Below are 11,854 nucleotides of genomic sequence, written 5' to 3' on the forward strand. Positions count from 1 at the left end.
ACAGTGGTTGAGAGTCCGCCTGCCGATGCAGGGGATACGGGTTCGTGCCCCGGTCTGGGAAGATCCCACATGCCGTGGAGTGGCTAAGCCCGTGAGCCATGGCTGCTGAGCCTGCACGTCCGGAGCCTGTGCTCTGCAACGGGAGAGGCCACCACAGTGAGAGGCCTGTGTGCTGCAAAAAAAAAAAAAGAGAGAGAAAAACAAATACCGTATGCTAACACATATATATGGAATCTAAGGGAAAAAAAGGTCATTAAGAACCTAGGGGTAAGATGGGAATAAAAACACAGACCTATTAGAGCATGGACTTGAGGATATGGGGAGGGGGAAGGGTAAGCTGTGACAAAGTGAGAGAGTGGCATGGACGTACATACACTACCAAACATAAAATAGATAGCTAGTGGGAAGCAGCCACATAGCACAGGGAGATCAGCTCGGTGCTTTGTGACCACCTAGAGGGGTGGGATAGGGAGGGTGGGAGGGAGGGAGATGCAAGAGGGAAGAGATATGGGAACACATGTATATGTATAACTGATTCACTTTGTTATAAAGCAGAAACTAACACACCATTGTAAAGCAATTATACTCCAGTAAAGATGTTAAAAAAAAAAAGACAATACATGATTGCTTTATTAGTTGTTTTTGTTAATAATTGCTTAACATAGTGAGCTTACTTTGTACCAAGCCATGTGCTAAATATTTAAATACTGAATATTATCTTCTTTAGTCTTCATGCCAGCTGGAGGTTTGCAGCAGAGGTGGAAGCAAGTCACTTATTTACCGTTTACACAGCTAGTAGGTGACTCATCCAGGGCATCAAGAGCTATATAAACTATTACAGTGCAGTGTTTAATTAGGAAAGTCTCTGGGGACTTCTGGGGCCTGCCAAACAGAGGTTTCTCATGAGTGATGTAATGGCTAGTTTTTCGCCCTCACATTCATCCATGCTTTTAGAAATACATCTGCCTTGTGGTTCTTGTTCTCAATTATTTTCATCTCTGAAACCCTTTTCTTTTTTTTGAAGATTAAAAAAATACAAATTCTTTTACAGTCAGCTTAGAAAAGCTTTCTGAGTCTTTTGACTTAGTGTTTTTGGGGTATTTTTTATATTTACTAAGGCAACTTTTGGAGCAAAATTTTTTGCTAGTAGCTTTGTTAATCCCATTTATAGACATATTAGTCAAACAAGCCTTGGGTGCATGCCTCTGTGTTAACTGTTTTGTGGACTAAGGGGTATAACTAAAAATATGAGAATATGCAGAAGTACTTTATGTCTGAAAAGTTCCCTCCCAGTCCACAGGGAAGTACTTTCTGTAAACTTAAGAGCATTTTGATAGCAGTGAGATAGCTTTCAAGCAACGTGTTCTGTGGATATATTCTAACTTTGAAAGTCACAAATATTTGATGGTGCATTCTATTAGGGATCCAAAACCATGATACAAGTATGTAAGGTCCCAGAAAACAACTTGTATCTTTAGCTACTCATTACAAGTTGGTTGAAGTAGAAAAATTAAGAGAGAAGAAGTATATGTGAATGGCTCTTAAAGTTTGGCAATATGAAGATTTTTATACTTCACTTTTGTAAGTAGAACAAGCTGATTTGGGAGCATTAGTAATAATACTAATCAGTTTCTGCTTATCAGAAACTTCTTGTGTTTATAATGCTCTCATCTTTTGATACTTAAAAAAAGTTATGATAATAATTTTGATTTTTGAATATCCCAAGTTACTGTCATTCTCACCATACAAGAATATATTTTATTGAAGTGGCATTCAGTAGGGTTCATTATGTAATATGTAAACTTTAGAAATATTTCAGAGTTTACAGATTAGAATTTGGTATTTTATGTAAAAATGAAAATTATCAGATGAGAATAAACAGAAATGGTTGACGTTTGAGACAAGATTATGTGGTATTACATCTGACATTTAAAATTCCAAATATCCAGTAAACTAAAGTTTGTTTGATTAACATTACACAACAAAACCTTTTTTTCAGGAAGACTTGTGGATCAGAATCTGAACAAAATTGGGAAAGATGAAATGCTTCAAATGATAAGGCATGGGGCAACACATGTATTTGCTTCAAAGGAAAGCGAGATTACTGATGAGGATATTGATGGTATTTTAGAAAGAGGTGCAAAGAAGGTGAGATGCAGATTAAATGATATGTTTAATATGTAAAATATTTTAAACCAGAACTGTTTGAGGAAATAGTTATGTGAGTTATCGGTAATCTGACTTCCACAGAAAGAAGTTTTTATGTAGTATAAAGTCTAATTTATTTTGACTATAGTTCTCATGCTTTTTAAAATCTCCATCTCATAGGATGTTTCTTTTGTTTCCTAGACTGCAGAGATGAATGAAAAGCTCTCCAAGATGGGTGAAAGCTCACTTAGAAACTTTACAATGGATACAGAGTCGAGTGTTTATAACTTTGAAGGAGAAGATTATAGAGAAAAACAAAAGGTAATTTAGAAAGAGAATTTGGTTACTTGAAGACTTAATATTTTACTTGAAACTTGGAATTTAATAAGTGTTAGGTGTGATGCCTTGTCTCAAATAGCAGTCATTTCTGTTTACTCACAACTAAATTATTTTCAGTTTTGTGTTAACTTCAATGCCACATTTTCAGTTGGTAAAGTGAAATGTTTAAAAAGTCTATGTATACTGTTACAGTGCACTATGTTGTGTGGGGTGATTATAGTAATTTGGGATATTTGAAAATTTAAACTTGTCAAAAGAAATAATCACAACCTTATTAGACTTTTTTTTTTTAACAGCAGAATTGGCTGGTAATAATTAAAGGGAATAACTTCTAATTTCATAATACTTGTTATATAGTGAAATTAGTAAATACCTACACGGTAGAAGAAAAAACAATTCTACCTAACGCTTTCCCTTTTAATGTTTAGGCATGTACATCCTCTGCATTTTTTCTAGGCTAAATATATATCTACATTTCTCTCCTAATTGGGGTTCTAAACCTTCTGTAGCATTGTTTTTCACCTAGTATTCATTTGGTCAGGAAATACTTACTGAATGCCTGGGCTCTTCACTAGACACCCTCTTATGTGTTAATTGCATAGTCCCTAGCCTCATAGAGCTTATAGTCTAGAATTTTATGAATATCTTTGCATTTATAAATAACAGTCATAGTGATGTACATAGTTGGAGTTGCATTCATGTAGGATTTGGGACTATATAATAAAGTTAGTGATTTCAGTTGTTTCTCGTGTGCTAGATTGCATTCACAGAGTGGATTGAACCACCTAAACGGGAAAGAAAAGCCAACTATGCTGTTGATGCCTATTTCAGGGAAGCTCTTCGTGTCAGTGAACCTAAAGCACCCAAGGTGAGTTGACAGAGCACAAATGTCTAAAAATATGGGAACTGTAAGTCATTTTTCTTCTTATACTCTTCACGATAAAATCAGATTGAGAATTAGATTTTATGGTTTCTTACAGTATACCTCCTTCAGCTTTTGTTAAAAGTTTTCTAAAAATTAATTTTGAATGTAAGCATTTAAAATTTGATTGTTCAGTTTTAGTGGAAGATGTGTTCAGTTGCTTGGAGAATTGGCTGTCATGATTTTATAGAATGAAAAAAGGTTACAGATAGATTTAAAGCAAAATAGTTGCTTTCTTATGAAGAATACTTTTTGTTTTTAGGCTCCTCGACCTCCAAAACAACCTAATGTTCAGGATTTCCAGTTCTTTCCTCCACGTCTATTTGAATTATTGGAAAAAGAAATTCTATATTACAGAAAAACGATTGGGTACAAGGTAGCAGAAGTAACACTTTGTTCATAACTAACCTGATTTTTTGTTTTGTTTTTTAAAATATTTATTTATTTATTTATTTACTTGGCTGCGCCGGGTCTTAGTTGCAGCATGTGGGATCTTTAGTTGCAGCATGTGCACTTCTTAGTCGCGGCATGCATGCGGGATCTACTTCCCTGACTGGGGATCGAACCCGGGCCCCCTTGCATTGGGAGCATGGAGTCCTACCCACTTGACCACCAGGGAAGTCCCTAATCTGGCTTGTTTTTAACTTAATAAATTCAGAATATCAATATGTTTTCTTTCATGGCTGGATTAAAATTTGTAAAATGTCATGTACTTGGTTAAGAGTTTAGTTCATTGCATACTTCCTAAAATATATTGACTGATGACATAGGAAAAAAAAATATTTTAGGTGCCTCGAAATCCTGACCTACCAAATGCAGCACAGGCACAAAAAGAAGAACAGCTTAAAATTGATGAAGCTGAACCCCTTAATGATGAAGAGTTAGAGGAAAAAGAGAAGCTTCTAACACAGGTATGGCCTTCAATCAACACAGAATTTAGTAACCATTATTTTGTAAGGTGCTGTCTTAGGCTGTGTTGGAATATATAAAGGAAGTACATTTTTTTGCTTTCAAAAATGGAATAATTGGAGATCATAAAGCATGGGCATATGGTGTTTGCTACATTTTGATTGTCATTAGTCATTGAGGTGGTAGAGAAGATTGTGGATTTGCACCAGTCTTGGTAGAATGGGTATCCTTTTGATCACCGTTCTTCCAGCACTTCCATCTTCCCTTTCCTGTTAATCTTCTACCTTGCTATTAAGTTGTTATTCTCAATGACAAGTCTCTGCTCCATACTTTTTTAACAGCCTTTAAAGTTTCAATCAAGGCCTTTCAGAATCTGGCCTTAACCTGCCTTTAAAGCTTTATTTTCCTTCTGTTTTCCCACTTGGTTTATATCTTTGCCCTTTAGTCTATGTTCATTCCTCCTGGCAAACTTCTACTCTTTGAAAGCTCAGTGAAAATGTCACCTTTTTGTGCAGCATTCTTTATTCTCCCGCTCAGCTTCAATTGCTTGGCTATCTAAGCAATATATGATGTATTGCTAAAAGTGCTCATCTATGTACATGAAAATCTACCACTTTAAAAGCACTTAACTTAAAAAGAAAACTTGGAGCAACTGAAAATTTTCTATAATACTCAGCAGCATTGGTAAAGTTTAATAGCTTTTCTCCCAAGTTCAGTGTGCTGTGATTTTATGTTTTGTTTCCATCGCTTTGAAGGGATTTACCAATTGGAATAAGAGAGATTTTAACCAGTTTATCAAAGCCAATGAGAAGTGGGGTCGTGATGATATTGAAAATATAGCAAGAGAAGTAGAAGGAAAAACTCCAGAAGAAGTCATTGAATACTCAGGTAATTCTTCTATTATTTTAATAGGTATAAGAATGTTCTCAGGCTTTTGGAGAGCCGTCTGAAAGTTCAGATTTTCTTACTCTGAATACTGTTTTGATAAGCTTAATTTCACCACAACTTAGTGCCTTGTTTTGTTTTGTGTTTTTTAAAAATTGAATTGGAAAATCTCCCCTTCCTTAAAATGGCATCATTAATTTTTTGTGTTTTTTTTTACCCCCATTCACTAGCTGTAGCCAAGGAAACAAGAATAGGTCACTGAATAATTGTGCCTTCATTTTTATTTCATTGTCTTTCATAAGTTTTCAAGTGTTACGTGTTTCTGTGTCTCCTGGAGCCAGTCGGATTGTCGGGTGGGTGTAGCTCTGGTGGTCCGCCCAGAGCTTCAGAGTAGACACAGCTAAGAATTGGGGGATACTTCCTGTAATCATCCAGCTTATCTTCCTGGTTTCTTCATAGTTAAGGAAACTGAGAAATAATTACGTGACTTACGAGTGTTAGATGTGGGGGAAATGGAAACATTTCTTAGTCCTTAGCAAGTAAAATAGAGCACTTACAACAAGAAGTTATTTATCTTTCTGCCCTTCCCCCACCTATCTCATCTGCCCAACTCTTACTCCTACAGCTGTGTTCTGGGAAAGATGCAATGAGCTTCAAGACATAGAGAAGATTATGGCTCAGATTGAAAGGGGAGAGGCAAGAATTCAAAGAAGAATTAGTATCAAAAAAGCACTTGACACGAAGGTACTTTGAATATTAATAAATATGGTAGTAAAATAACTCCTATCAGTAATATGAGAGTTTAACTTTTAAAAAGGAAAAGAAATGATGATATAATATTAAAATTTTTTTTCAAAGGACAGCATTCAAACTATAGGTGTTTTCAACAGAATTTACCTCAGTATTTCAGTTGATATATCTGGGTCAGAGTCACTATGATTGGATCTTTGCTGTGTGGTGTACCAGAAAGTCTGAGTCTGTATTTCTTTTTAGAATAATAAAGATAAGTTGTTTCAGAACAAAGATTACAATGTAACTGACTTTGGATAGAAAGTTGATGTGAAATACAACATTTATAGCTAACTTTACTAAAGCTGAGTTTGAAACATAGATTATATAGGATTTGGTTTGTGTTTGTTTTTTGGTTTTTGTTTTTGGTATGCGGGCCTCTCACTGTTGTGGCCTCTCCCGTTGTGGAGCACAGGCTCCGGACGCGCAGGCTCAGCGGCCATGGCTCACAGGCTTAGCTGCTCCGCGGCATCGGACCGGGGCACGAACCGGTGTCCCCTGCATCGGCAGGCGGACTCTCAACCACTGCGCCACCAGGGAAGCCCAGGATTTGTATTTTATATAATATAAAATCTGATTTTCATAGATTGGACGGTACAAAGCACCTTTTCATCAGCTGAGAATATCTTATGGTACTAACAAAGGAAAAAACTACACTGAAGAAGAGGATCGGTTTCTGATATGTATGCTTCACAAGCTTGGATTTGACAAAGAAAATGTTTATGATGAATTGCGACAGTGTATTCGCAACTCTCCTCAGTTCAGATTTGACTGGTTTCTAAAGTCCAGAACTGCAATGGTGAGTACTGGGGGCCTTTTTCTGTAATGTAGTAGAATTAAACTACCTCTGACAGTTCAAAAGAAGTAGGTTATTTAATATTCTTTAAGGTAACTTTTTAAACTCTGTTAAGAGAAAACTGTGGTTCAGCTGTATCTTTGAAGTAAATTTTTATTACAATATTGTTTGTATCACAGTTTAAATCAGTTCCTTAAGAAACAGTTCACATCCACAGTTAAAAACCTAATGTCATAAGTAACTTAGAAAGTTTCTTTATTCCATTGTTTAATAACACATCTTTTAACATCATTATATATATATGATAGGACTAATTTTTTTATGTGAATTTTAATCAGGTTCTAAGTAGGAGGAAATGTTGCCATCAATTTTAACTTCTGAATGTGATGATCACAATTTAAAATTTGACTTTTGGTTTTATAAATGAACACATTTCTATAAAGAAAGGACTTGTAGTCATGCATCTGCCCATCAGAATGCTGAGTTTGAGTTATTTAAAAAGAGCTTAATGTAGTAAAACACTATACTGATTTAATCCTAGGTTTTGTTTTTATTACTAATATCAACCTCTTTATGATCAGCAAGTTCCATTTGTAATGACCTAAAATTAGAATTCAGAAAAGTTTAGCTTTGATGAATTGCTCTTCTCTTATGTATTTTTTTAAACTTTTTATTTGATATTGGAGTATAGTTGATTAACAATGTTGTGTTAGTTTCAGGTGTATAGCAAAGTGATTCAGTTATACATGTATCTGTTCTTTTTCAAATTCTTTTCCCATTTAGGTTGCTGCATAATATTGAGCATAGTTCCCTGTGCTCTACAGTAGGTCCTTGTTGGTTATCCATTTTAAATATAGCAGTGTGTACATGTCAATCCCAGACTCCCTAATATACTTCCCTCATATACTCCCTAATATACCCGCTTCCCCCCTGGTAACCATAAGTTCGTTCTCTAAGCCTTTGAGTCTGTTTTCATTTTGTAAATAAGTTCATTTGTATCATGTTTTTTTAAGATTTTGCATATATCATATGATATATCTTTTTCTCTGTCTGACTTACTGTATTTTACCACCTTTGAGCTTTTAGCTTCATCTTGTGTTCTTCAGGATGATGATAATGCCAAAAAAATTCTGTAGTCTTAATTTTGAGATGTCGTAGGATAGTAAAGTATAAACAACTTTATAGTAGGATTTACCTCAGTATATTTAAAATACATTGTCACTCTTCAAGATGGGGGATAGTATTTAGTATTTAAATGTGACCACTGAAGGGTTTTTTTCAGTAAACATCAACGGAGGCTACTGTTTTATGAAACCCTAGTTTGGGAAATGTGGTACTATAAATGCATTATAAATATATAGTTAGAGGAGACACATTCAGTTGCTATAAGCTCTATATTACGTCTTTTAAAGTAGGAACAATTTATATAATTAATAAGTGATTTTGTGGTGAGTGAAACAAGATGCAGTGTCACATTGATTTACTAGTACAATACCATGGTCTAAAACTGCGTGTTATTTCCTCATGTGTTTCATGTTAAGCACACATACAAAATGATAATATGCATATGGCCCCTGTGATAAACAGTTGAGGCATAATCCTTCTCTAAGAGCCAAGAAGATTCATACCATAGTACATTTAACACATTCTGGCATGTGTATCTCAGTGTACCTGTTAAAGGAAATAAAGAACTTTGATACAGTGTACTACCTTCTCTCTATATATACTATTGCAAATATTTCCAAACCTTATATGGTTGTGTCCTATACAATAATATTTTTAAATGATTTTATTGTCACCATTTGTGTAGAATGTCTCTTATGACAAGGAGAGGAAAAAAATAATTTTACTCAGTAGGTAGCCAGCAATGATACAAATGGACTTCTGTTTTCTTAAGGGGTATTTACTATGTCTACACTATAATTTAAAATCCTTTCTGGAGCCTGTGTAGATTGCTAGGGAGAGATGAGGTAAAACTCATCATAGATTTCTATGACTATTTTACCAAAACTGGGAAAGACGGCAGGTGGTACACTGACTACCACAGTTCTAGTGGTAATGTGTTTAAGGGAAAGATTATATATTCCTCTTATTAAGTTTTAGTTGATTTTGACCCTCAAATATGGCTCTGTTAATTTTAAGTTTTGGATGTAGATGACAGTTTTCAGTCATAGACACTAAGCAGAATTGCATATATTAAGAGATGTTCATTTTCACTGCTTCAGTTCCTAAGTGAAGGAAGGATTTATGAAAAATACACAACAGTATGGCCTAAATAATGAAATGAAAAATTTACAGATATCTTTTTTTATCCTCCTAGCATGGATTGTGTATGAAAATTATCAGTTCCTTTTGCTTTTTAAAATTTTATCTATTGGGAGTATGTAAGTGATATTACACTGTTAAAACATACCCTTTGGTTTTGAAATTGTAATCATGAAAACTTACGGATGGAGAATACGAGTTTACCATGTAAATTTATGTTGGTAACTCAGGAGCTCCAGAGGAGGTGTAACACTTTAATTACCTTGATTGAAAGAGAAAACATGGAACTAGAAGAAAAGGAGAAGGCAGAGAAAAAGAAAAGAGGACCAAAACCTTCAGTAAGTACTCATGAAAATGTAAATGTTTTCTTGGGGAACTTAACTTTTTTCAAGAATTGGATTGCTTTAAAAGTGTAAATTAAACTTGATTGCATTGTGTAGGGAAAATCATGTTGTTACGGTAGTTCACAGTATGGGGATTTGTGAGACTATGGGAAGGTCTGTCTTGTGAATGGCAAGAGCCTACACTTGATGTTGAGAACACACGTTATAATTTTAGAATATGTAAAGAAATATTAGGAAAGCAGTGGCCTTTACAACCTTTACTGTTCACGTCTAAACTTTGATTTATTGTACCAATGATACCTTAGCAATGTGAAGGCAAAAACTATAAGAAAAAAAGTCATTCTGTTATCTAATAATAATTTATATAGTCATGCATAAGTGAACGTATCAGGAAGATCTGGTATACTCGCAAAGTATTTCTCATTACTGCTTTCTTTTGATAAGAGGGCATGTTATACATTTGTTTGGTGTATTGACTTACTATTATTGCTAATTGTGAATTACTCATTTACTTCATTATTAGCATTAAGGTATTTATGTTAGTAAAATATGTAGATAAGATTATTTGGAGAATTAAGGTTATTCTGGTTAAGAAAATTAATACCTGTTACTAAGTGGCAGTTATTAATAAATTGCTATCATGAGTCTTCCAATATATTGCATGTTAATATTACTCTTGTGATGAAGATAATCCTTCTGTTTGTTTGTAGACCCAGAAACGTAAAATGGATGGAGCACCTGATGGCCGAGGAAGAAAAAAGAAGCTGAAACTATGAATACATATTTGTTTCATAATCACTAACTTTAAACCAGTAGTTCTTTAATTTACGGGTCTTCATAAGATGTACTGTACAATGCTCAATTGTTATGTCATTCAAAGACATCAGGTTCATCTGTTTACCAAGCTAGAAACATAGTATGTAGTTTTTACTTTTTTAAATGCAACAGCTGTGCTGAAATTTTTTTATCATTAACACTTGAAGTAATAAAATAGGCTTCATTTATTAATAAATGTTTCATTTGATTTATTTTTATATTATAGTTCCATTTGTGAGGCTTGTGACTTTTGTTTATCAGCTATAATTTCTACACTTGTAAGGCTTAAAAAGAAGCAAACAAGTTAAAAAAAAGAAAATTGCAAATAACATTTGTCTCTTCAGTCTTCACTTAGTTGTGTAATTGTTTTAATTCACTTTGCCTTTGCAGAAGTTTGGGTATCTTTGTAGTGCTGTTGAGTCTCATCTGGGAAGATTATGTAAATTGCATTCTCCTTGCTTATTATATGGGTAGAACGGGGAAAAAAAGGCAAGACAAATTCTCATTAAATTCTATGCATATTTCTGTTATGCTTTTTGTTTCTGTAGTTGGTTCTGAGGTGAATATGCCCTATTCTGTTTGGAAGAATGGCCTTTTAGTTATATAGCCAAAGACATTTAGTATTTTCTGGTTCCTTAAGGTGTTGTTGTACCATTTTGTAAAAGGAATATTATTATTACTTTTTTTAATTGTTTGGTAAATATTTTTGACAAATTACCTTCTGAAGCAGCCACAGCTTAGAAAGATAATGTCAAAACTAAGGTGATTTTTTTTTTATTTAAAAAGACCCAGCCAAAATAAGGTGTGAATTTGTCATACTGTTAAAGTGAAATTGGTAACAAAATGTATCCCCTTCCAGTTTACTTTTTTGGGTTTTAGAGTAATTGAACATTTTATTTTATTATATTTAAAATAATTTCTAAGTGTGAGCAGCAAGACTGACTATAATTCCAGTTTTTATTTTCTATGGACAGACTTGATAAACTGGAGACCCTGAAGCAGGATTACCCAAATTGTAGTGTCAGGATTTTAGCTGTACCAGAGGCCTTTATGTGCTACACATAATTTGTATAAAGTTTTATATGTGCAAATTGGGTACATAAATAGTCTCCATTTTTCTAAGGGAATGCAATAAATGTAGCATCGTGAATAAATATAACTTTTATAATCCTTAAGTGGTCTTTTCTTTCCATTGTTGTAATTTTCTTTTTTCATTTGATTTTTATTTTCTTTTTTCCTTAGGACATTATCTTTTTTCCTTAATTGGATTTTTTCATCTCAGATTTCTATCAGCTGCTTTCATTTGCCCACACATAATTGGGATTTTTATTTATAAGGGTGATTTCTGTAGTATTACTACTACTGCTTGCTTTTAAAAAGTGGGATTGCCGCCATCAGTGTCAAGCAAAATGCAGTGTTTATGGTAATTTGGTTTGTTTTGTGTTCCCCCCAAACTGATTTCTTTATAACCTTGGATTCTTAAAATAACAATTATGGATCTAATATATGTAAAATGTGAGGAATGGTTACTTCTTCCATGAAAAGAGCTATCACTCTTAAGAGTGGTGGCTTTATTTTGGAGGAAATAATTGGGAAAATATAAGGCCAAAGAAAACTTTACAGAGGTCACAAAGGAAGTGG

The 11,854-nt window shown here is 34.1% G+C and overlaps 1 protein-coding gene across 1 annotated transcript in view; it reads left to right on the forward strand.

Annotated features, from left to right (window-relative positions):
• Positions 1 to 11,388, forward strand: part of SMARCA5 (SWI/SNF related, matrix associated, actin dependent regulator of chromatin, subfamily a, member 5) — a 45,621-nt gene extending 34,233 nt beyond the window's left edge. Inside the window, exons 15-24 of the mRNA XM_059066750.2 lie at positions 2,000 to 2,148; positions 2,350 to 2,469; positions 3,245 to 3,355; positions 3,672 to 3,785; positions 4,198 to 4,320; positions 5,074 to 5,206; positions 5,829 to 5,947; positions 6,579 to 6,791; positions 9,284 to 9,391; positions 10,108 to 11,388. Of these exons, the coding sequence (XP_058922733.1) occupies positions 2,000 to 2,148; positions 2,350 to 2,469; positions 3,245 to 3,355; positions 3,672 to 3,785; positions 4,198 to 4,320; positions 5,074 to 5,206; positions 5,829 to 5,947; positions 6,579 to 6,791; positions 9,284 to 9,391; positions 10,108 to 10,173 (1,256 nt within the window). The 3' untranslated portion in view covers positions 10,174 to 11,388. The remainder of the gene's footprint in view (positions 1 to 1,999; positions 2,149 to 2,349; positions 2,470 to 3,244; positions 3,356 to 3,671; positions 3,786 to 4,197; positions 4,321 to 5,073; positions 5,207 to 5,828; positions 5,948 to 6,578; positions 6,792 to 9,283; positions 9,392 to 10,107) is intronic.
• Positions 11,389 to 11,854: the final 466 nt, after the last annotated feature.

This window comes from Kogia breviceps, chromosome 6 (assembly GCF_026419965.1).
Source record: "Kogia breviceps isolate mKogBre1 chromosome 6, mKogBre1 haplotype 1, whole genome shotgun sequence".
NCBI classification, from domain to species: domain Eukaryota; kingdom Metazoa; phylum Chordata; class Mammalia; order Artiodactyla; family Physeteridae; genus Kogia; species Kogia breviceps.